The sequence below is a fragment of the Crocuta crocuta genome, unplaced genomic scaffold (assembly GCF_008692635.1).
Source record: "Crocuta crocuta isolate KB4526 unplaced genomic scaffold, BGI_CrCroc_1.0 scaffold687, whole genome shotgun sequence".
Classification (NCBI taxonomy): domain Eukaryota; kingdom Metazoa; phylum Chordata; class Mammalia; order Carnivora; family Hyaenidae; genus Crocuta; species Crocuta crocuta.
Window position 1 is genome coordinate 94274 of NW_027530182.1, and position 26969 is coordinate 121242.

General features: G+C 36.2%; 1 protein-coding gene across 7 annotated transcripts in view; it reads right to left on the minus strand.

The window, feature by feature from the left end:
• NFIB (nuclear factor I B) overlaps positions 1-26969 on the minus strand; it is a 228958-nt gene that overhangs the window by 10023 nt on the left and 191966 nt on the right. For 2 of the 7 annotated variants that reach the window (XM_077765029.1, XM_077765035.1), the window contains 5 exons: positions 25745-25879; positions 21404-21588; positions 17107-17272; positions 13826-13908; positions 3851-3939 (listed from right to left, as the gene is read on the minus strand). In XM_077765029.1, coding sequence (XP_077621155.1) covers positions 3851-3939; positions 13826-13908; positions 17107-17272; positions 21404-21588; positions 25745-25879 — 658 coding nt within the window. The remainder of the gene's footprint in view (positions 1-3850; positions 3940-13825; positions 13909-17106; positions 17273-21403; positions 21589-25744; positions 25880-26969) is intronic. The other 5 variants (XM_077765030.1, XM_077765031.1, XM_077765032.1 and 2 more) reach the window with 5 other exon arrangements.

The window sequence follows — 26969 nt, forward strand, 5'->3', positions numbered from 1 at the left end:
ATCCAAAAACTCTTTACTGGCTGCCAAATTTCTCCTGGGAAATCAAGCAACTCTCTAGAATTGCAGTAATAAACGACAATTTCTTACAAAAACATGTGTAAAGTAACTACAGAATGAAGTATTCAACTCACAGAAAGGAGCTGCTAACACATGTAACATGGAAAAGAGCTGATAAAAGTCTCTTTGGTGCCATTCAATTATGGCATCAGCAGAGACACAAAAATCCTTCCAATTATTTCAGTGAAATCTTCATTTATTCATTATTTCAGAGGTTGAGCAAATGGTTTGTGTAAACATATCCTTCAGTAACACGCGCATGTTTATTTTAGCCATCTGAAGGCTTCTTCTATGTTTATATAAGCCATCAGACACATACAGCCACTCACTTGTGGCTTTGCTTCCCTTGAAAGGGGTGAAGGGAAAGAAGAGGGAATGAAACAATAAATCCAGTTTCTCTTTTGCATAAAGCACTCCCTCCAATGTTTTAAAATAACTTCTGTTTATATTATTCTTGGATTGTCCTTCGGCTTTCTTTTTCATTCAATTACATTGCTCTTTCATACTTGATAGTACAAGCCATGTTCTGGCTATAGTTTCAAGAAAGCAAGCCAGTTAGGGAGTTAACTGCTATATTTGTTTATACCCACATAACTCACATATGCAACAGTGTCATTTGTCCACATTGGAGGACAAAGCACAGACACAACAGTACCCTTATGATCAGCTTAAGCAACTCTTCACCTATTACCCTCCCAAGAGCTGAGCCCCCCCTGGCTCAAGAAATGAGCTTTTCACCAATAGACTTCACTCTGGATTAACTGCAGTACCTGATCTTTGGCTTACACAGGAAAATCCACCTTTTAGGGGGTGCAAGCAAAACACACACACACACACACACACACACACACACACAGAGCTCACAAAATTCTAAGGTCAAAACAACAAAACGCCTTCAGGGTAGCAACCTAATAAGTCTTGTGAAAACTTTCCGATGGAGTGAGTCCCTTTGGTTCCTAAGGGAATGTTTACATATCAGGGTGCGGACGGGGCCGGGAGGGAGGAGGACGGGGAAATCTTCCAGCTTTGATTACACGTGCATGGCTCTCTGGCTCTGGCCTCACTGCCATTTTCAGTCCTGCAAAAGGAGCTGCATTTGACATGGAAACACCTCCCCAGGAGGATTGGTGTAAAGCAGAAAAGGAGGCCACAGTGGAGGAGTGGTGGGACCAAGAAAGTAACGGCAACAAACAATCACAACCAAATACAACAAAGCAAAGCCAAAGCACCTTCTTTGCTTTGACCTTTTCTATTATAGAGTCTCCAGGGACTGCCTTTCGTGAAAGACAAAAGACAACAGCCACGACAAAAATAACCTGATGTTTTCTTTAGGCCATTATGACAAAGTCAGATTATTTAATTCTCTTTCCATTTAATCAGATCATTGTAAAGTTGTAGCAGTGCCTTGATGATTTTAGATGTATTATCTGCCTTTAAAGTAGTAGTGTCGCAGAAGTTTATGATTTCCTTTTTCAATAACCTTTCTAAAATTTTTTTTCATAAATGACTGCAGAGTACAAGCTATAAACCATGAATTAATTAAGACTATGTTGTGCCACAGACATGGCTTATCTGTATTATCAAATACGGACTCTATGTAAGCCTATTAAAAAAAAAAACTGTAACAGAGCAAAGCAAATTGCTGTCTTATTTGAGTATATTTATTGTAAACTGTATGATGCTTAGATTTTAGTGAGCACCTGTATCAGTCACATAGCATTGGGGACGGCTTACCACAGAGATTCAATAAACACCTGTTACATGTACAAACGTGGTGCCCACCGTTATCAATTATGTGCCTTTGAATCATGAAAAGGGAACAAACCAAAAGCTACCTATTTAAGTTTTTTAAAGTATTAAAACCATTCTATATATCATTATCAATCAAAAAAGTGTTACTATCTTTGAGAGGGGAAGAAAAAAATCTTAACAAAATGAATTCTAAATTTCTTTCTGACTTCTTATAACCTGAAGCCGATTACTACACCAGTTTTTCAACAAGAAGGGGTTCTGTAACATGAACAATGCTCTCCTAAGAACTGCGTTGAGTCATCATATTAATCCACTCTGATACATATGGTGATTCATTGTCCACTCACCTTTTCCTTTTCTGGGATATCAATTTTTTATGCAAAAATTACTAGGAAATGGGTGCAGTTATATTTCAAATCACCAATAAACTGATAGCTTTATTTGGCTTTTAAGGTATTTTATAAAGGTACTATCTTATTATAGATAAGTAAATGTCAATCAGTAATCACAGATTTAGAAGTTCACATAGTTATAGTCACATTTAAAAACATGAGTACACTCCATCTGATTTGCACTTCTTATAAATATGGTAAGATCTGTACGCAGACATGGTTCATTTTGCTCCCTGACATGGAGAACATGGAATATAAGAAAGTTATTTAATAAAATTAAACCCAAACATGGTATTATCAAATCCAATTAAATTAAAACTGATTAAGACTATTTAAATAAGACATTTTCACTGGATTTAATTCATATTCTTATTAAGACTATTTAAATAAGATGTTTTCCTTGTGCTTATTTTCTTTTTTATAAGTATATATTTGTATTTTTTTCCAAATGGAGGAATTATACAGGCTTCTTGGGAAAAACAATTAACATAAAAATGTATACCTTTTAAAGTGAATGTTATACCAATCTTTAAGAAGAGGAAAAGTCATATTCATTTTAGGAAGTGCATTAATTAAAAACTCATGAAGTTTTAAAAACAGAATTCAAGTAGTTTTCTCGGTTTTCGCCTAAGGAAAAGTGGACATTCTGTTAATTCAATTCTTTTAAATTCTCTTCAACAGCTTCTATCAAATGGAATGGAGATGGGAAGCCCATTTGCAACTGATTTTTGAGTATGCACTTTTCCGATAGGCATTAGAATCATAGCAGTGTTGGAAAATTACGTTGGCTCTGCTTTTGGTGAACTCTTTATGGGATTCCCTCACTCCTTTCTAGAAATTTTTATCTCTTATTACATATGATTATACCATGAATTTTAATTATTTAATTTGTCAATTTGATACAATTTGTTCTTTATTAAAATAATACATAAGAGGCTGACTTAGCACTACTTTCCAAAACCAATACATGAGACAATATCAAAACTAGTTTTGAAGATGAAGTTTTAGGATCATTTCCTCAGTCAGCCAAATAAATTCAGTTCTCAATGATTCATATCAATGAACAGAGGTTAAAAACTTTATTTAAACCAAATTCCTTCTTAAGCTATTGATTTCAACAATCTTCTGACTCCAAAACTAATGAGTGCCGCTAAATAACAGTTATCTAATTTGAACATTTTCTTGTAGCTTTTCCCCTCGGATAGGGGAATCACTGAATGGTAAAATGGTTTAAAGTTAGCAGTAGAGGAAAGAACTGAAATGAGAAGAATCTAGAATGTGAAAAGCCAATGCTTTATTAGACCTCAAATAGCTAAAAAATCTTCCCTAATACTATGATTTCATTTTTTAGGTCCTGAAATCTAAGTGTCAAATCTTCACCCAGCCCCCTCCCCCAAATTATAACTTGTTGAAAACATTTGACAGCACTTAGAAATTCCAATGATCATTGAGCAGATGCTATAGTCCCAAATTAATCTGAAGTTGCATTTACAAAAGAAATACAGGAGGAGGGTAGGGAAAGAGGGATGGTATAGCCAAGACAACTAAATTTTCAACATATATTTTCTGTAAAGCTAGTTAAAAACAAACACTATAGCTCACGTAAGTTTTAGGTGTAAGTGTAGGGTTGGAAATAATTAAAATGTTACCTTTGCCAAGTAATTCCCAATGTATCCTCACTGGTACTGGGGTATAAATGCCTGCCGTTTTGATTCATGGTCCAGTCACAAATCCTCAGCTGTCAATTGAAACCTAGCAGTCAGATATGGATCGAGCAGTACTACAGTTTTTAGTATTTAAATGAACACATGCAAACCAGTACTGTACATGGCATTAACCTTACTTTCCTAAGAGGCAACTTAAAGAAAAAAAAAAAGCAAAAGAAAACCTTACTCTGCAAAGTAAAATTCCTAGACTCTTTTTTTTAGAAAAAGCTACAGCAATATGCTGCTCTATTAATTAAAGCATACAAGAGAAACGAGTGCTTAGAACATAACAATTAGCCATTATTAGAGTACAAATTGAGCTGAAATAAAAGCAAACGTTAATATTCAATAGAGAGATATATTTTAGGAAGAAAACTAAAAAAAAGCTTTTTTTATGCAACATACCAAATAATCTGCACTGAGTAAAATAATCAATAACTTTAAGCATGCAGTTTGCAAAACACAGGAGACATGCAGTTTAGAGAAGTAAAGGTCCCACCTTATACACTCTCCCTAGCTAATGTTTAGAAGCATCAGAGTATTCCGTTCTAGATGTTTCCTAATTTTGCTTTAGTCAAAGTCGCACTGTTTAGAAGGAGCTGATAAGAATTTCTACTTTTATTTTAAACTCAGAGTAATGGCATTTAAAATACTTTACCATATCTGAATAGAGCCAGGAATGCACTGAGTACAAGCTGAAACAAATTCTTCCCAGATCTCGGAATCATCAGCTCTGCCCTTCGGAAGAGGGTTCGAGTAACCCTATCCAGCTCTGTTTGGTTCACAGCTGCCCTACAGTGCTAGCAGATTTATTGAAAAGATATATTGCTTATTTTTATGCTTAAGAAAGTAAACTTATCTGGCTTTGGAGGGGGGGAAACCCCACTAGAAAATCATGGTCTTTAATCATTAGATAGCCTTGCTGTGAATTAACTGCATCTTGCATTGAAAGGATGACTTACTCATAGCAATCTGCTGAACCCTGTTTGCTGTTTTTCTGTGAGGATTTCTACAAGGTGACGATTGCAGCCAACGTGCCTTTAAACTCATGATAAATTATTGTAATCCTTTTGGGTAATGCTATGGCTAAACAAAATTGGCTATTAAGAACCTTTACTTTTCCTGTTAGACCAATGAGTTTTTACACATTTTATAAGTAATAGTGATTCTGCAGTTTTAGAATAATCATTTTGTACTCTTTTCTACAGATCTATGAGTCTCCAAATGTACCATCTAAAATTTCCAAAACATGTGTTTTCATTATATTGATATTTTAGGTGAAAGCAATTTTATAAAGAACTGAAAAAATTCCTTTAAGATAAGTAGGTAGGTAGGTAAGTAGGTAGGTAGGTCAGTAGATAGATGGCCAGATAAACAGATTGATAGATATGCAGATTCTTCTCAGAATGTACTCATAAAGGAGCCATAAACCAGTAAAGAAATTAAATTAGGATGAAAAATATTCTTAAAATGGAGCATAATACTTAATGCATAATGGAGAAAAATGTATGCTTGATTAGTTTTAAAACTGAACGGATAACAAACTTTATGGCAAGATTTTTTTAAAGTTCTCAACATGGATCATCTAATCAGAAATGCAATGTGATGGGGCAATCTTGTTTTTTACAGTAATAGTTAGCCAACTGTTTCAAAATGCATATTCCTAAAGCAGTACTATGAAAAAAGATCTAAAAACAGTTGGAAAAAAAACTTGACTTTGTGTAAAGATTACCTTAGGGACCACTTTTTGATTCGGCTCTAGTCAAAGGAACTCCTAGTTTTCAGTCAATTAAACATTCTCAAGACTGGAGGAGTATATTCAGGCAGAGCTCATGATAATTCTGCAAACTGGTGAGTTTCTGTGGGGCTCTCAGCTTAGACTGGAGAAATCTTCAGAAAACGATGTTTTTACAAAGCCAGGTGAGCCTAAATATTACTCACTGATTAACTGACTTGTCTCACAATGACAGGAACACTGTGTTTGTCTGGAAGGATATGGTTGTAAACTGCTTTGTATTTTGTTGTTCATGTTGTTAATGTTTTGCTTGTTAGTTTGTTTTGTATTTTGTTGTTCATGTTGCTAATGTTTTGCTTATTAGTTTGTTTACCACCCTAAAAAATGTCAAGTGGGCCATCTTTGGCCACACCTGTAATATTTAAAATCCATGTATTTTGGGGCTTTTCTTTCCTAAGAGTAGTCCCAAAGGGATTAAACCTGACCATAGGTATTCATTTTCATCCATACTTAAGAAAAATTCAATAGGGATAATTTTTTTCCAAACAGAAAATATGATGAAATGTATACAAAACAATCACTGAACATAGTGGTCAGCAATAATTTAGATGCCAAAGAAATTGGCAGGATATTAATTAGTATTGAATTAATTTTCCCTCAGTTACTGAAAATGAAAAATATAAATTACATTTATTTAGATTGTGGGATAGCATTATCAACATTTCCAGAAGTTTTTGAGGAGACCTGTTTATACATGCTTATGTGTTATAAATTACTTAAACCAGGTCACTATAGCAAGACCCTCTCTCTTTATGTTTTTATCTTAATTTATTAATTAACCTTCTTTTGTGTAAAGCATCTTTGAATTAGTGAACTTCCTGATGGAGTGAAATTTTAAAGGTGATGGTGTGCAGGGGAAACAAATGAATAATTAAAATAGAAATGACTCTTCACTGAAGATTTCCATGACATTATTCCTAATAAGGTCAATTACTAAGATTATGTTTGAAGAAGATTGTGCTGACTCAGCAAAGTTTAACTAGATTCTAGGTGATAAAAGGTTAATACTAGGTATATTAAAGCTTCTTTTGGGGGTATGTTAAATGTTCTTAGTATAAGTCACTATTCCCAACAGCAAAAACCTTTTACATCATGCTCTAAAATAAATTTAAAATAAGAGGTGATCATGCTATTTGAGGTTGGGGTGATGATTCCTCAGTTTCTGTCCTGCGAAAGAGTCAGTGTTATATAATTTAGCTACCAATTCCTTTTAAATTAAATTTTAAGACTTTAATTTTAAGGAGTACATAGGCTTCAATAACACTGTAATGGTTTTTCCAAGTATTTTCTTTAAAAAAAAAAATAAAGGGGAAATTACTTGTTTCCTCCAATAGTAATCAAAGAAACAAACAAAAAACTGGGTACAGATTAGTTTGGAAATTTAGTCTGTGAAAGTTGAGTGTCTGAATGGAGGTGGATGGCAATTCCTACTTCTGTAACATAGCCTATGACAGACCTGAGCATATGCATATCCTCATAGAAATGCATACTCCCATAAATAATTTTAATTCTTTAATTTTACGCATGTACCAATACAAAGTTAAATTGTTTAGAAAACTGAGGTAAAATTTATACTAAAACAATTATGCCCAGAATTCCAAAAGCAAGCAGAAGGTGAAGTAAGGAAGTAAGATCGTCCTCCAGAAAAGCTATGAGTGAAGGGTTAAGGTTGAAAAAGTCCAAACAACTAAGGAAGAAGTGAGGGTCAAGTTTTCCTGCCTAAGTTCTTAGGACGGCATTCTATCACATCTCTGGAATGAGAGCCTCGTTCCTTGCCTACAAGGATGGGTCCAAGCAGTTTCCTTCAAAAATCTACATAAGAAAAAAAAACAAAAACACCTAAGATTTGGGTCTTTATCCTTTCCTAGGCTACACTCACATAGTTGTGTACCTAGCTGACAGCCATAAGGAATCAATATTGCTTGTGATTTCAGAGTAAAGATTTTGTTTATTCAAAGGAGGGCCCTCCATTGTTATTAAACAGGGGCTTTTGTTAAATGCTTAGTAATTAGCTTTGGGAACAAAGAAAGAAGGTAAGCAAAATGTTCTATTTTGCTAGACTCAGCAAACAGGCCTATGTACTAACAGTCCCTCATGATGACAACAGCTCTCAGTTGAACCAATAAACCATTAAACTGTAAACAGAATAATCAACACAGACAAATTTACCTTCTCACTTTTTTTCTTTAAAGTTTACAGTGACCCTCAAGGGACTATCTCAAAAGGTGTGTTTTATATTCTTAGGTTTGTGGGTTTTTGTTTTTTTTTTTCATTTCTTCAGATAGCTTCTTCTAGGAAACAGATTTTTGAGGGGTTGAGGTGCTTTTGAGGGGGTGCTTAAAAAGATTAATACTCTAATATTCAAACTCTCCTCTAACTCCTAGGTCAACAGAGTCTTATTTTATTGTTTTCATTAATTACTCACTATGGAGCAAATAAAATGGACTCTGAATGAACAAGCAGAATGTTCAGAATGAAACTGTTATAAATAAGACATGTAACACATTAAAAACAAAAAGATATTCAAGATCATCCTGGTCCAATGTCAATTTCTGAAATCCATGCTTCTTGATATTTAATTTAATTAGGACAGCAAAATTATGTTCAATGGGTATGCATAGCCTGTGAACTACATAAACATAACTGGCCATAAATCCTAAGTATTAGCAAATGAAGAGGGTTTTTTTTTTCAGATGGAGACTAGTTTAACTTGTAAAATGTAAGCTTTCAAGGTTTCAGAGATTTAACCCCTTCATTTCCTTTCCAAGATAAAGATACAGGACAGCAAAGTTTATGGACTCAGACATGCCCTGTTTATGTCAACACTAAAACCAAACCTTCAGACTCCTAATCCTTGGTTCTCACCAGTGATACAGGTTTGCCTACAACTGTTCTTTTCCTACCCTATCCTTCATGTGCCCCCCCCAGAATATTTAAGGCTAAAATGGCTATAATTATAACCTTCAGAATCTCTTCTTCCCTGATTCAACTTGGATCTTTTAAAGTAAATATTTTCAGAGAACAAGATAATTTTTCCCTTGTGATTTTGTTGATTGAAATGTAAGACTCCAGTAAACATAATTTTATTTTTACATTAATTAGTTTATCTAGAATTTGATAACTACTAAAAGTGAGTGAAGAAATAAATGAATGAATGATGAAACAGACCACGGGAGGTTTTTTAAAAACTTAAGAACTAGCCAAAAGGCTAAACATTTGCATAGCGTTATTTTGACTGAAACTTCCTTTAAATGTGTTTCCTTTCCAGCTAGCATATGTGAAGAGTGACCTCTTATCCATTTACATACCTACCCAGAAGTCATGTGATAGGGTTTTACGTCAAGCTGTCAATTATGATAACAGACACAATAAGAACAGCCCCAAGTGTTGATAGCCAGCTTCCTGACTTTATTGAAAACTTTGTTGATAGTCCACTTGTGTTCTTTCAATTGCTTGCCTCTAATAAAAGACTACCTTTTCAGTGGTCTCAATGTACGTAGCTTTGGCTTTGCCATTTGCCAGGACAAATGTAAGGAAATTTCAATTAATTAATATCTTAATTTAAAAAAAAAATTCTACAGAAGCAATTTTCTTAGGAAGGCCATTTGGTGCAACAGAAATTTTCAGGGTAATGCAAAGCACTTCCAAATTCTAGTTTCAAAGTCATATCTAGAAAAGTGTTGAAAATATTTTGACATAAGGTAGCCCAGTAATTGAAATTGAAATGATAGCAGTAAGTAGTCATGCAAGAGATGTAACATGCTGAAGCTCATACACCAATAAAATCCATGCAATTGTGTACATAATCCAAGGACCTGAGCTGATCAGGCCATTCATTCATTAGCTCTAATAGTAGTGTATATAGAGTCAGAAGATAATAATTTTGAGATTATGAAAATATGTCTTCAGCTTATAACCTAGAGCTTACTTGACTTTGTTGTCTCCTTTTGGGAAGCCAAAAGTGGCCTCCCTCCCACTTATTTTATCAAAAATCTCAAATCTGTATCAAAGGGTAATCTGCTTTTTAATATCTGGTTCAATTAGTAATCGTTTATTTCTAAACAAGAGGCTTCTTAGCTACAAACTTTTATTTCCAATTTGCAATAAGATTTTTTTATATGTTGTCCTAATGTGTAACAGTGAAGGTTTCTATTTTTATTATAACCTTACACTCAAATATAATGGTGAAAATCAAGTTAATTAGACCCTCTTTTATCACACAGCCTTCAGTGAAAGCAAAGAAAGAAGGCCTGCAATTTAACAAATTCATTACAAGGTTGAGGTTGACCAGATAAGGTACTGGTGCTAATTCGAGCAAGGGGTCTCCTATTCGCCATTCACACTAAAACTGTGCTTGGGTTATAAAATAATCTCTGGGTTTTCTGAGCAGTCCAGCACTCTCCTATGTAGTTCTCATCTTCTCAGAGACAAAACTTGGGACACGTAGCTATCACTGCCTATCACAGTGAATGTGTAGTGTGTTCGCAGTACAAGGAAGGGAAATACTGCACTCTACTACGCTTCTATGAAGTCAAGTCAGAGAGGAGATCCTGGACACTTCTGAAAAAGTTGCAAATCATAAAAAAGACATTTCTCAGGAGAGACTAAAGAGTTCAGTTTGCCAAAGCAGGACCCAGGAGTTCCTCAAGCCACCACACCACCTTCTGATAGAAAAGTTAAAGAAAACTGAAGCTCCAGTTGATGTCTGCTTTTAAGACCTCCCCAAGCCAACAGTGAACGCAGGAACTAAGCCGATCATCCCAAAGACAGTCAAGTTCCAGGCCCTGAACAACACAACACACAGGATTATGTTAGGAGATAAAGGAAAAATTTCCTGTCCTGATCAGCTGGCATAAGCTGATTATTATGATTAGAGGATTGTTTTTAATGGCAAGTGATCAACTGGTTTATGTGAATCTTTTTGAAATATTCTTCATGATTATAGGTTGTTTAATTTTTAGATTCAAATGAGGTATCGTATTTACAATGACAGGTGAAATTCCCATGTCAAGAAAAAAACGAGTATTTCAAGGCACCAACCGATATTTATCAGTAATAACCATTTTAAGGAGCACTGAGATATAGAATTATTAATAATAGTTGTATGTGTACCAAGTTAATGGTTATAAAAGCATAAACTTTCAGTATTCAGACTTGCCAATATGCAGGTATTACTCTTACAAGTGGAATATTGGGTTAATTTTAATATTTGCCATCTCAATTTAAGAATGCCAGTATCCGTGTGTGTTTGAAATGACTAAATTGAAAGGTCTCCTTTATTGCCATTTTGTGGAAATATTATTTGTAGGATAGTCAAAATTATTCAACAATCTTAAATTTATTGTGAACCCTAACTTATGTAGGCTATACTAAAGTTCTTTTCTGAGAAAAAAATAGCATTGCACAATGCACATCAATACTTTTCATAATCTAAAAGGATAAATCTTTATAAAGCAGCCGCCAATAAACTGAAGAATGTACCTGGTGACAATATTTATTCTTAAGGGGTCATGTATATTAAAGGCTATGGGGAATGTTTAAAAGAACTCTCTCAGACTAAGTCCATTGCCTTTCTAATTTTGAATTTCTCCTAGCTAATATAAAATGATTGATTACCTTTATTTCATGTACCCCTTGATTTTCCTTTTCATTCATCATTGAGTGCTTTAAACCAAATGCATTTAGAACCCGCTGCTACAAGAGTGGTCTCTTTTAAATCTTTGTAAAGTAATGAAAGGACACAGTAAATCAATCTCATTTCTGCTGTAGGAAAGCATAACCTTTACTCTACTGAAGTCATTTAAAGTATTTCTCTCCTTCTGTTCCTGGATAGTAAGCCTAAAACTTCATCTCTGTGATTCTTTCAAATTTAAAAGCAGAAAAGTAATGATCTCTTAACTAGAACCTTACTGTAGTAATATTCGTGGATAGTATGAGATGCATATACATTCATTTTCTGCATGCCTAGAAACCGAAGCTCATTATAAATTTGGCACAATTGGCTTCTTCGTGTCAAAAAGTAGCACTAACTCTTTCATCATATACAGGACAAGTTATCCATCTGCATGGTAAATACCGATTCTAAATAGAACTGAACATTCCATTTTTAGCTCTGAACCTTCTATAGTTTTTTTCCTTCCGAGGATCAATACACATGGTATATTCCATAAATATCAACCACATTTGAGCAAACAAATAATTTTCTATTATGAGAGGTCTTCACTTGACATTGCCCACTTAAGAAATGGTGGTCTTTAATAAGAAAAGGTGGTAGTTCTGGAACTTATATATATGTATTTTCAATTAAAATGCGCTCAGATCTCCATCTACATAAAGACTCATACCTTCCTGATGCTTGCTAAGTGTTCTTGATTTATCCTCGGATATGCGAACGACAAAATAAATTTTACATGATGGACTTTGTGATCATGACTACCTGAGCCTCTAAAGTTATTCATCTGTGATAAATAAAAGAAATTAAAGCTGCCATAGGTGAGCACAGGGGGATGGGAAGATTGCTTCTAAATATGTGGAACTGGATATGATCTAAATGTGTTAAGGGCTAAAGGTTTAAATATTGGAGGCATGTTTCTATGAATTAAAAATTAACTGCAAAGTAGAGATGTGTCATTAAGAATAATGCAAATCCCATGATAAAGATATTTCTGAAAATATGTGGAATGATTTTCAAAAGAACAAGTCTCTAAACCTATAAATCCTACATTTTTTTATAAACACAGTGAACATATACTTTTGTCAAATAGAACCATATTATAGTAATTATAACACATTTCATATTAAAGCAATTTTAGAGGTGAAAAAAGCAACATTCCAGAGAATTATGTTGAAAAGCCAATGGCTGGCAAAACCACTAATTATTATTTGGTATTTTCATAACTGTGTACAGATGTTTTCAGTTAGTTCTCACTCTTTGGTTTTGCTTTTTAAAAATCTGGCAAGACGTCAAGTATCTTGAGTAAGCTATCATCTTTATGATTTTCTCTGAACTCCACAGGTGGTGACCTTTGATATATGCGGTCTGCTACCTTGGTCCACAACTGGGCAGGACTTGGGAATTCTGCATGAAGCACAGCTAAGAGAGAGCACAGGCTGGGTGGGCAAGTCCGGAACAAAAAGCAGCAGCCTTGAGGACCTGGTGAGGCTTACTACCTAGGTAACAACACAGACAAAGGTACCTACAGCATATGAACCAAGAGCAAGTAAGCATACACTGCTCCTTCTTATTCACGATAGCCTATTTTTCCCTACTTAATATTTTGCACACTGTTAATTTCAAACTGCTCTATCAGAACTTGAGAGCTGCAAGCACATGCATCATAAAATAGATTTAAATTGCCAAGTGTTTAGAGTTATTTCTGTCATCCTGTAACTAGAATCGTGGGATTTCTGTATTGGTATGTTCCATGCTTTTGACTGTGGCTAATTTGTTTAGAAGCCACCATTAATCCTGGCTGTATATTTTCACAGTTTGGATAAACACTTCATTTGCATTAAATTTACAGCATTAATGAGATGTGAAATTTAAAATGCTACTTGAAACATAAATGATGTAAGAAAGCAGAACAACAAAAAAGTGTTTTATCACATCTGAAATCAGTAAACCAACTTAAACCTATTAAAATAGGAATGATGTGCCGCCCGAGATTTTAGCTTCATAACTCATCCTCTTGGACTCAAAGTCCAAAATGAGGAAAACATCTGGAAACTATGAAAGAGCTCAAAAACACAAATTGTGTCCTGCTTCTACTCTAATGGGCTTTTAAATCAGTTTTCAGTTTTTGTCTTTGGGAGCTATAGGCTAGTAAATTCTCAGTAGCCAACAAGGCTGAGAAAAATCTCCTGGCTGAGACCCTGGTTACTCAGGGATGTTATCGATCTAGGCGACAGAGGTGGAAAAGGTCTTGAGCCAATTTGAGAAACCCTGTTTAGAGAGGCAAGAAACAAAGGATAAATGAGAAAATATTCTGGAAAATGAAATGATCGGTTTCTTCCCCAGAGCCCCCCGGGAGCCCCATTCTGAGTCCAGATCTGAGAGGCAGCATGGAGAGAGCACCAATGCGAAAGCATGGCTACACCGTCACACCTGGGTGAAACTTGCCCACCTGTTGCTGATGTAGGAAGGATGGGTCTCTTGGGCTTAGTCCCACATATCGATTGGCTTGAGATGTGCCTGAGGCTGTGTAGGCTGATTAAGGAAGAACAAAAACAAAGATAAAAATTGTGAACTATCAGAATGAACACCCTGTCCATGTAAAAGAAACCCAGAGAAGTGGGATTTGCAACCAAAAAAATAAATAAATAAAATAAAATAAAGTGTCCCTATTTTTTACTCTGAGTGAACACCAAGAGATAAATAAAAGAAAGGGCAGTTGACCTCAAATCAGCTAGTCTGTCCCCCTCCCCAGAAATCTATCCAATAAACCACATCCCGACCTTTGGTGGTGGGCGTCTCACACTGATGTGCTCTGGTTTTATAGTCCCACGGGAGGACCAAACATTGGCTCCGTAGAAGGGCCCTTTTCCTAGTCGTACGGTTTCACCAGATACTAGCTGTCTAACAATGGAATCATCGATGATGGTCTGTGATCCTAAATGTAAAAGCAGACTGAAAGTCTGTCGGGAAAGAGTGAAAGCTTGTAATAACGGGATATAAACAGATGTGCTTGATGGTACAGAATGAACAACATCTTGCTAAAGAGAAAATCTAGTTATTACTAACATGAAGGAGAAGCCTATATTTATGAGAGCGTATAGCGTGAAGTAGGTCAGTACTTTACTTAATGTGAAAATGACCTTAAGTGTGAGAGAAATGTTTTGGAAAAAAACGCTTTCTTTGTCTTAAGTGCAAAGAGCCAATTTCTTGAGACTGGCCCAGGGAGGAAATGGTGACATCTTTTAAATACTTGGCCACCAGGTATTAAATACATATGGGGAATATTCTTAAATTATTTTGATCTCACCTCGCAAGTACTTTTTGAACAGGTGCTTTTCGGGACAGAGTGAATTTTCCAAAGAAAACATCTCCCTATTCCTAAAGACTTTTGTTTGTTTTCACAAGGAAAAGGACTTCCCAGCACTAAGCAACCCCACTGCTCTGTGCTGGAATAAACAGAAGAGCTACATGTTCACCATTTCTGTTACATTTATAGGTCTGAAGAAAGCTAAAATGTTTGGCTGAAAACCATCAAATTAATGAGAAATCCAGACATTAATTTTAAAAATGCTTGTTTTTTTAAGCCAAATATGTTAATTCTGCCATGTTCATTTGAAGGGCTGCAGAATTTGATCTGCTGAAGCTTTTTCAGGTCAACTTTTTAAAACAGTAAAGATGCTCACAACTCAATTTTAATGACTCCTGAAAAAAAAAGGGGGGGGGGGCCCATACAAGGGCAGCCACAAGTAGTCAGTGGCCCCTACTTGATCTCCAGGCTTCTGGAATTCAGTGCAAAGCATGGGCATCTGGAGAAGAACCTCATAGAGGCTTAGAGAGCCCTATTCTTTCAACCATGAGAAAGAGGTTTCCTTCATTTATGTGCTTTCAGCAATTTCACTGACTTATCAGTTCAATGACCAATTTCTCACGATCAGTGTTGTCTCTGGAGCTGGAGCTACAAGTTTGTTTATAGGAAAGAAAAACAACTCACTATGTTTCCTTTATGTGGGAGTGGAAAATAAGCTGATACAGCCATCTTTATCCAACCAAGATATTCCTTCTGAATATTTTGTAATTTTATGAGTCAAATCAGATCCCTTTTGACCAGCCTATAGGTGAGTATAAGAACAATTCATTAGCAAGCAGGCTAATAGCACTCCCATGGTGAGCTGTGATCCTTGGGGTCTGATCAGCCCTTGAATGTCCTCTATTAATATCACTGTAAGAGTAGGTAAATGAAGCTTCTAGAACTTGGTTTGGATTATTTATCCTGTAATAGTCTGTCAAATGCTTTTTTAAAAAAATCTTTTGTTTTCGATTTGCTTCTATTTAAATTGCTGACTTCGTTCGCTCAACGATGCCAACACATCCACTTTTAAAATCTGGATGTCGTTATTTTAGTGGCTGTAATGTGCACAGCTAACCTTCGGAGCAAAAGAATTCTTAGTCTTCCTTGACCAGATTTCATTCATCTGTGCATTCAGGGAAGTGTTTGCTAGTGTAGGACCCTCTACCCACAAACCAGTTACAAACCCTAATGATTTTTGATGGGAATTACAAGCCTACGTGGACTGATTAGGCTACGGGGCCTCATGAATTTTGAGAAAGAAATGCTGAATTCACTGTATGTTCAAAGTATTGTCCATTTCTCTTGCAGGGTTCTTTCCTAGGTTTTAAGAAACTACCAAAACAAAACAAAAAAAAAAGTGTCTTTCCAAAGCCTGAGAAAGAGCAAGCCAGAGGTGTCTCTGGAATTTTACTCAGACATTCCCAGAGCATGTCAATTTTTTTTTTTTCTCTAAGAAAGAAAAGGGAACCTCTGAATTTTGGGTACATAATGCATAACTGAGGAGTGTGTTAATTCCCCCTGGCTGAAGCTTGACCTATTCCACTGGACCAATCTGTATGGACCAATTCCAGTTCCAGGAAGCCAGTAGTTTGAATGAAGCTAACTGAAAAAACTGCGTAATAATTTCTTGTGTCTTTATGTGTATTCTACATGAAGAAGCAAAGGCATCACTTAGTTTATTGGTATGTTCGATGTAAGCTCACTGGATAAATCTCTGGCATTTAAAATGTTATGGCCATACTAAAAAGTATAGTACCTGACATACCGTGATAGGCAAAAACAAAACAACAAAAAACAACAACAACAACAAAACAAAAATGGTTGTAGAGAATGAAATGAAAGTGCAGTTAGTTGGCTTATATGTGCCTAATACTCAACTTTAAAGTGTTTTTATCTGTACCCAGCATTGTGTAACTGGTTGTTGTTGTTGTTGTTTGCAATAACATAGCCTATAGTAATGTACACGTGCAATTATCTTACAGAGGCACTGATTCGGCCTGCCTTGTGAAGGGCACTGACTTCTGTAGGACTGCTCCAATAAGTAATAAGTATCTAATCTCTCCGGGTGACATAAAAACCTTGTACACTGCGTCATGTTATTCAGTGTATTTTCGATGTATACCTTGAACGAGCAGGCATGACTTATTGTTTTTGTTATAGGTCTTTATTCAACAAATAAGCATCTCCCTTTTCAAATATGACATACTGACTGAAATTTGATAAGAGAGAGCTCGTGAGAGCCAGGCCACATACATGCCTGCTAGTTCCACATAAATGAGAAATCTCCATCTGGTCTGAAAAGGTGCCGTGTTTTCCACCTTGGATCAGATATCCAATGGTGCCTTCGATGGACATTTCTCATTTCCTACAGAAATACTTACTGGTTGCTGTAGGTGAAGCTGCCTCACCTTCAGTGGATGTAGTGATGGGTTTAGTATCTGTCATGGTCAGGGTCACAGGTCGCACTGCACTGGGATGGGGAGAGGGTGCCAAGACAGGTGTGAAATGGCCAGGCACTTTCCCTACTACTTGACCACTGCTGTTAGGCTACAAAACAAAAACAGAATGCCAGGTGAAACAATCCAAAAGGCAGGCGTCTTGTCCAACAACTTCCACTGTGAACCCTGTGTACTTGCTGTTAACTGCCACACACGCCCTCTCAAGTCTGAGTCAGAGAGACCAACCAATGGTTAGTAGTCAAAAGAAGCAGGAGCATTTAAAAGGAAGTTTCACCTTCAAAATGCTTTGTATGGGTTAATTCATCTTTATAACACACCTGAAAGCCAGGTGGAACTGATCCTTTCATTCCGTTGCACGGAGACTCAAGGGGAGACTTACATGCTTAGCCCAAGACTAGAGTGTAAATAATTCCTGAGCTCTGAGAATTTGAATCATGCCTTCTTCTCTGCTCTTCGTTTTCTGCAGTCAGTCAGTTTTGTTTTCAGAATGCAATTTTCACCTAAGGATGCTATCACTGACCCAAGGAAGACACGATATCTAGGAGATCAAACACATCAAACTCAATAGTTTCCATTATATATAGTTAATGCCCATCTTCTGCATTCAAAAACCCTAGCTCTTCTTCACACACAAGTATGCTCGGACACACACACCAAACAATTTAGGCTCTAGGAATCTCCATTTAATTTTGATGATTTACCAACACAAGCAGATAGAACGTTATTTAAAGCATTTAAAATTTCAGATCCACACAATGATATAAAATGGTGGACCAGGCCTGACCTCACAACTACAAATAAAAGATTTCCAAAGTCAATTAAAATGTGCTGAAGTAGAGCAGAGGTCAATCATATATACTTTCTTACCTAAGTTACTCCTCCACTGCTGGGCATGGAGAGTTACGCAAAACATTATTGTTGACATTTGTGGGAATCAGCTAAGAAAATCCCCTGGGGCAATGATAGAGAAGATATGAATATCTGAGTGTTAGCCCCAGGTATGAAAATAGTATCCATTGTAAGGAGACAAAATCCTAAGGTACACTGTTTGAAAAAAAATACTGGAATGTATTTTTCTAGACAGAGCATGCTATTCTCGATTACACCCGTGTTGGAATTCTCCACTCCTGTTGTACGTAACAATTGGCTGTGAGATTATTCTCCACAAATATTTCGGCTCTCTAATCAGCACCATTAAAGGTAAAGAGTGCAATGAACAAAATCGTTATCTAAGTACCTGCACAGAAATCACCAGGGGACATTTCTTTAGCTAAAAAGATGAACAGCTAATCACACTTAAACACAGTCAATGAGAGACATGCACTAAGTCTTTGGTTGGGTTCCTCGGAGGCCACATTATTTCTTCTGTAAAGAATAATGGACTTCTTGAATACCCTGACTATTCATCACGAGTAATTTTAAGTATTTAACTTTATGTCAGGAAAATTGACCAGAGTCTCCCCCTTCGGAAACCTATGAGAGAGTTTATGAGGGAGTTATATCTTTAAACTAATTTTATTTAAATTAATCCACTGAATAGCAGAACTGTCTCACTCAAATCGGTGCACCAGCAATGTAATTAATCTCCAAATTGCTGTGGGGAGGACAAGTCCTTTCAGTTGCCAGCCCCAACAATCAAAACCAGTGCAGGGCTGGAGGATATTTGGAAAGGAATAGTGAACTACAGGTGAATGAGTCCTCATTTCTTCCCCCCATTTTAGAGCTAAGCAGGTAAATATCAAGAGTCCTCTTCTGAAATGCAAATTAATTGTTTCTGGGTTGGAGTTAAAAATCAAAGCAGATATAAGGTGCCCATAAAAACACCTGGGTAGTTTACTAGAAAGACGCATTTTCCTTTCAAGGGAAAAAAGTCCTTTTATTTTAAAGCAGACCATCAACTTCTGGTTACCTGGACGTTGCAAAAGACTGTTCTAAGTATCTGCCTCAAGAAAGAAGAAAGGTCTCTCCCATTCATGGTACACTCGGTAGTAAACAGCATTTCTGTATACTGTGTTCCCCAAAACAGTTTGCTAGGACCTACCTGAGAACACGGGACGGAAGAACGACAATAGTGTTAAGAAAATACTGCCACATAATATGTTACCTCGCCAATTCTGCAGGCTTTGTCTACTGGAATGGAATCAACATGAACCAACAGACGTTTCTCTCATTTAAAAATGACAAAAGTGACAAGTCCCAAGCCAATACAGACAACTTTTCTGGAATTCAGAGTCAGAATGGGAGGGTTATTCCTTTCTGGTTTTCCACTGGCTCAAACAGATGAAGCCACACTACTATAAAACTTCTCTTCTAAGACTGTTCAATGAATTTTCATACCACAGATACGAAAAGAGAGACATCTTATTTGAAGATGAAGTTGAGCGGCATTAGGAAAGGATTACCCTACATAGTACGTTGCTACTATTATACAAAATCCTGTGAGGGGATTTTTTTTTTTTAATTGAGATGAAAGTAAGATGCTTCTCTTAGAAACTAGAGCTTTACCTTAAAAATAGGAAGAAAACCAGAACAATATAGGCAGATTATCACCTAATATGCCCTCTTAACTTATAAAGAAATGGAAATATACCTAAAACAAGCACTGAATAATTAAAGAAATGCATAACACTAAGGGCCTGATTTTAATTTGCATAATTTTTCCCCTAACAGTGCCTAATTAAGACATCAGTTAAAAAAAAAATCCAATGGAACTCTAAGATTTTCCACACTGAATTAACGTTAAGGACTTTTAATGGATGTCTTAATTAGACTTTGTTATTCATGGAAATTCTACACAAATTAAAATCAGACCTTGTGTGCACTGTTCCCAGCTGAGTCTAGCAAAATGCTCTATGGAACTGAGACTCTTGAATCCACGATCTGACGGCAAATTTTATTTCTAAACTGATATATTAAGATCCACTGTTTTACTTAGTAATTATTATTATAGTCATTAAAAGTGCTACACGATTTGGACATTTTCTTCTAAGATACAAATGGCTTAACTACAAATTCAAAACTCAAGAATGGTGTATTTAGTTTAGTATTATGAGCCAAGAGAACTAAAAGTCCAGGTAACTTTTTAAGTAACCCAAAGGGTGCTGGCTATGTTGTTACTCAAAATAAAACATTCAGAAAAGACCATTTCAGTTCATTTTAACAAACACAACCAGAATGATTTTTTCAGATCTTTTCTTTGCTAATTCTAAATTAATATGCACATACTACTTACTGGCATTTTAGGAACTGAACAGCGTTAATGACAGAATGTTTATGACAATCTCTCAGAGCATTCAAAGGCATAATAAGGAGTGGGCAGGAGTCTTGGAGGGAAAAGGGCAATGCCAAATACCAGACCCTGAGATCAGAACTACATTACAGACTCTGGATATTATGAATGTGCCAGCTTTGGCACAAAGACTGTCTACTTGATAATGAAAAATCCTCTCATATCGAATCCCTATGAAGTGACCTCTCCATAGAATAAGCCACATGTTTAGGGAGTGAGAAAGGCACATGAGTCCCTACACTTACACAATAAAAGTCCCTAAAACCACTGTACGATATTTTAAAAAGAGATAAAAGGAAAGAAAGAAAGAAAGAAAGAAAGAAAGAAAGAAAGAAAGAGAGAGAGAGAGAGAGAGAGAGAAAGAAAGAAAGAAAGAAAGAAAGAAAATAGACACTCCTGGTAATGTCACTCATTATTAAATGCAGTCATGTCTGTACAAAGAATATTCAAGTAGTCATCAAACACTAAAAATGTTTACATTACCAAAGCTTATTTTAATACCTAATCGTTGGTCTATAAATACAACTGTAAGTTCTTTCGTGTGTGTTTATTTTAGCGCATACCTCACTCCTGCCTGAAATGAGCACTCTATCTCTGTGTTAAAGCAGGTACTCCAGAGGTGTGAACTCCAGCTCAGAGCTTTTTTGTCAATGCGCTTTCTGCATCAACTTTCTTTTCAGTCAATGAAAATTCAAAAACATCAAACCAAAAACATCTTCACGAATGTGCCCCTTTGGGGCAATACACTTCCTACCTGTCATTCAGCCACCTTTAAATAAAACCTTATTGAGTCACCAAGAGACTTCCTGAAGATGGATTTCAAAAGCTTGATGTTCTGCCAGACATACTGTCTGAGTAAGCTTCACGTCTTAGCGTCAGACCTGTTCCATCTCCCTTAGGCTCTATGCTTATTTTCTCTCTCATTTTTACCTGGCTGGTTTGCGGACTGGATGGGTCATAAGAAGGTACATAGTTCTTCAGAGTATCCTGAGGATTCAGGTGGGGAGGATATCTGATTGTTGGATGAGAAAAGTAGCTCGATGGGGCTGGAGGAAGAATAGCTTGCGTTGGAAATGGCAACGGTGAGGGTGGAGGTGGAGTTCGAGTTGAGATGACTGTAGAAGATAGAAAAGGAGAGACTGACGTCAGCTGTGCTGCCCACAGCTCCCCCCGACCCTGAGAACACCGTGAGACTGAGCTACGCTCTTCCCTTTCTCCCACTGTCTACCCAAACCCTCCTGCGGAGACAGTGAGTCTTTCATTCTGCTCTCCACTCTGGCACCAAGAACATGCAGACCCAACCTCGCTCTAGGGGACCAGCAATCTTGCTTTCTAGATCTATGAAGGAGGAGACGAGGAAGTTTCTCTTTTATAGGTGAAGCCGATGCTTCCTTAAACATTTCTTAAAGCATAGTTATCGCCCATCCAGAATGTGATCTTTGATCAATAAGTCTTTGTGTCTTAAGTCCAGACCAATTCACAACAGTAATTGAAGGGCAGGGGCACCCACAGACTCTCTGTCAGAATTCAAAACAGAAGTTGAATTCAACTTCAATTCAAAACACCAATTTTAAATAAATATTTTCCCTATACATCCTGGCGGATAGTTGGTTAAAAGAGAAGCCAATAATTAGTAAGCAATAATGTCCTGAATAATTACCTGATCATTGTATAAATGCTTACGAACATCTGAACGTAGGGCCTGGTAGTGCTTTTTCCTAATGAAAATGTTCCTTTCAAAACCAATAGGGCTCTATTCTATAACTATTCTTCTTCCTACTCTAACTTTTATTACATGTAGCTTAAAAGACATTATTAAGATAAGACCAAGAGTAAAACCCACAGAAATGTGAATTTAAACTTTCATATAGGGATATTAACTTACCAATAAATCACATATTTTATAAAGGGAAATAACATATAAAACATATGCAATGTAGACAATGTTTAATTGTACTGTAATTTTTCAACATCATTATGACCATAATCTATTGTTTAGATTTTGAAATATAATTCTTATGTTTGAAAAATGGGGAAAGAATATAATTGCATGATCATTATCTCTATAATGTTGAGGAAAACAACCACATGAGTACAATGTAGGAGTTCCAACGAGTATATGGAGAAGTGAAAATTAAATGTCTGTTTCTATTTAATATTTTGATCCAAATCATAGGAAATTACATATGATAAATGTTTAGTGTTTTATGAGACAACTTAGCAAACAATATGAAAAATAAATTCTTTCCATGACCTATTAATAAAAATCATCTGGAAAGACTTATCTCCAACTTTGTAATTATGTACAAATATATATATATGTATGTACTGTACTTTTAAAGCAGTATTACTTATCTTCCCCAAAGAAAGCTTTTTTTTCCAGAAAATACAAGAAATTGAGAATGTACAAAGAAGAGTCATAAATTCAATTTTATGGTCACAATTTTGCTCCCTGAATGTCCAGGTTGCTGAGAATCCTCTGGATTATTGTTACAATGCAGATTCATGGGCTGAACCACAGACCTACTGGATGAGGCTTTCCACGGGTAAGGCACCAGAAATTAGTATTTAAACAAGGGCCTCATGTAATCTTTCCACACACTGAAGTCTGCGCATCCTCCATTGAAGGGATGCATTTCAGAGAACAATGACATAATTCTTTAAACGAAACTCCTTTTTGGAATATCCCTTTGTTTAAGAAGTATACATATATGAAAGTATAATTTAAGGAAATGCAAACACCTAAGTTGAATTGGGCATCTTCTTCCTTGGTGTTGAAGTGCTCTCAATTTAACCATGGTCTTCACCCAGTCTATACACAAACCCTTGAAGGATATATGTATAGCTCCGTCTTGGGTCTTCTGGGCTTTGAGATCAATGTGGTACCAGCAGTTTGGGAAGAGATCTTTGTTCAGTGGAACTGGCACCTATGAAATCAGGCCTCAGATCTCTGGGCTCCCTGGTACTGTGTTCACCTAAGTGGTAGCTGGCACAATATAAGCTAGGTAGAATACAGTATTTCAAACTGAAAGCAAAAATGGCTACTTCATATTAATAAAAGTCATTCTTGTCCTTTAAAAAAAGAAAAGCAAAATGCAACGCAGAAAATACTTCCCTTCATTATGAAAGAGTTCACACATGCATACATGTATGTCTATGTGGTTCCAGTCTACATTATTGCAAAGCCTTCCTAATGATCTTCTTTTCCCCAGTCTTGTTCCTTCCAATGCATCCCTAATGGTTTTATATGAATGATTTTTTAAAAAATATCATTTTAAGCATGTAACTTCCCCACTAAAAATCTTTCATTGGTACCCTACTGCTTCCAGAATAAAAGCCCAACAACTTCACAGGTTTATAGGGTCCTCAAGTGCCGAAGGAGCCCATCCTGGCTCACTTCTTAGGACTCATCTCTGGCCACTCTCTCCTCATAGGCCACATTGAGATACTTCTGGATTCTGGGATATATGGCAATGTCTTGCTGCAATGACTTCTGTGACACTGATACATGCTGTTCACTCTGTCTGAAACAGACAGGTCACTCTGACCTTCCTCTTCGCTTGTTCTTCCTTCTCGTAGTGAAATCACGTTCTAACCTTTAGTTAAGAGCACATCTCTTCAGGTATCTAATCCTTTTCCAATTGTCTAGTCTTGTTCAGATTAGAGGCCAACCTGATGTGGCCCCCTGTCTCCCTACTATTCCATGAGCTCTTTAAGGACAGAAATTGTCTCTCATGACCAAGGTACCTACCATAGGCCTAATACATTACACATTGAATAAATATCTGGGGAAGGACCAAGGTGGAAAGCTTATCTAGGCTTCTCATGGTTCATTATATAAAAATGTACTATTTAATTTTTTTCTGAATGTTAGAAATAGGAGTACTTTAATCAGGTATCATAATAAACGGATAATTTGACTAAATTAATTTTCCTCCAATATTAACCATTACAGATTCATGAAATAATCACTGATTTTTTCACTTATCTTAGCAGTACAAACAATATAAATATAAAAATTTTAAGTCATATCTGATTTGTATACTCCTTTCTTAATTTTATAATTTTCTTAGTGATATCAATAATGGCCATGCATTTTTAAAGTATTGTATGGCAACATTACATATCAACACACACTTACAGAACAAAGCTAAGGACATTTTTATGACTAAAGCTGTAACCTTTGAATAAAGGTTTAAAAACCAGATTCATTTTGTTTGAAGGATAAGAAGTCGTCTATCTATAAATTAAAAGCACTAAGAGTATCTCTATAAACACATTTACATACAAAACTTCCTCCACCAAAAATTCAGTATACTCCTTTCTAGGGCTCAAGAATAATAGAAAGTATATAGTACTACTTATTAATTATATCTCATTTTTAAGTTTTGAAAGGGGATTTAGTTTAATTGTTCTTTAAAGTATAAATATGAAATAGTGTATTCTTTTTCCTATGTAAATTAGGATATTAGATATAATATCAAGGGTACGAGCCTACAGGAAATATTTGTGCACATAAAAAACTGTCCAAAAAAGGGGCGCCTGGGTGGCTTAGTCGGTTAAGCGTCCGACTTTCGCTTAGGTCATGATCTCGCGGTTCGTGGGTTCGAGCCCTGCGTCGGGCTCTGTGCTGACTGCCAGCTCAGAGCCTGGAGCCTGTTTCAGTCTGTGACTCCCTCTCTCTCTGACCCTCCCCTGCTCACGCTGTCTCTCTCTCTCCTAGAAATAAATAAAAAACATTAAAAAAAAACAACTGTCCAAAAAAAGTAGTTTTTTTATTTTTCTGATTAATTTTACTCCTAAATAAAATAGTAAAATAAAATTTTACTCCTAAATAAGTAGTTAAATATTGACCTTTATATAGAAAATAACATTTATGAAATAGTGTCTGTATATCTTAATGCCTCTGGAAATACTCTAAACTCAGCAACATACTTGAAATTGCATCTTTCTTTAGTCAAATAGATAGAATGGGGACGAATCTTGATGCTATAGCTAATAAGATAATTATGTATCCCATATCTTATCATTTTTTGTGATCGTAATCTTTCCAATAAAGGCAATTAAAAATACATATATCAATGTTATGTAATTGAATTATTTGAATATTTTTTCTCATACATTGATAAGAAAAAAATATTTGACAGGGTCATGACCCTCCCCCTTTTGATTGAGAAAATATGGTCACCACAGCTAAACTCTTGCTCCATCCCTGAGACTAAGCTCTGCAAACAAGAGGGAGGCTTTTCCCCTATGCCTGAAACTCCTCACCACTGTGTGCAACTCCAGGTATTCCGGGATGATGGTGCTGGGGGAAAGTGCTCAATCTTGGGGAAGAATCTTGTGGAGATGTAGAGCTGAACAGTGGCTTTTCAGGCTTCTTCATAGTAGTCGGAGAAGACATATCTGCAAAAGAAGAGGGAAAACTCAAGCTTTATGACTTTCTTCCGCTATAAAGTTCACATTAACATAATAAAAGATCTCATTTTCCAACATTTTATTATTTTTGTAATTTGGCTCTTCTACAAAATATGTACTGAGGGTCAAAGACCTCATTATATCGGAGATTTGAAATATCTGTCAGAAGCAATCTCCACTGAAGTTAACCAAAGTCTTCATTAAAATTATCATCAGAATTATTCCTCCTACTTAATAAATCTTGAACTTTTGAAAAACTAAGTATCATGTTTCCCTTGGCTCCTTGGGTCACATCAAGGTCTTTTTTACCTCTGCATTTCATTCTTAGATTTATATGATTCAAGGGTTTGTCTTTTGACCTGCTGACTATACTGTGGAAAAAAACAGAGGAAAACCGGTGCAAATGTGAAAAACAACCTTTGGGAATGCTGGTAAGTCTATCACTGATTTAATATCTTTTATGGAAAACTCATTACTTGTTAAACAAAAAGTACATTCCTTAATTTGCTCATTCTGCAAATATTTATTGGCTTCCTCTATTTGCCAGGTAAAGTCGAGGATGTCACAAAAAATAAAAAGTAACTGCTGTAGAGACACTTGCTGTCAGTGAAGAGTAAAATGATAAGAAGAAAATGGCTGTCAAAGTTGAGAGGCAGGAAGTGTGTTGAAAGCAGAGGTGTTGTGTTGTGGTGTTCGCTACTACTTCGCCAGCCTCATTGCACAAGAGCAGTGATCACCTCAGCCTCCCCAGGTTAAGGACGGTGCCTCTATGGCACCATGTTTAAAGTGTGGATGAGGAGGACACTCCCAGAGAGAGAAAATGTTCTGAAGAAAGGAGGCATGAAATACACAAGTGGTACAAGTAGTCTGTGGAGTGGTGAAGTACAGACATGGAGGAGGAGTAAGGAGCTCCTCACACAATGAAGGGCCTGGACCTTGTGTATAAATATCTGAGTGCTTACCCTGATGGGGGAATGCTACTGAGGAACAAAATATGGTCACATTTATAGTTTAAAGCCATCCCTCCTGAAACTACATGTGAGAGACAGTAGTCATAGAGACCACTTAAGAAGATAAA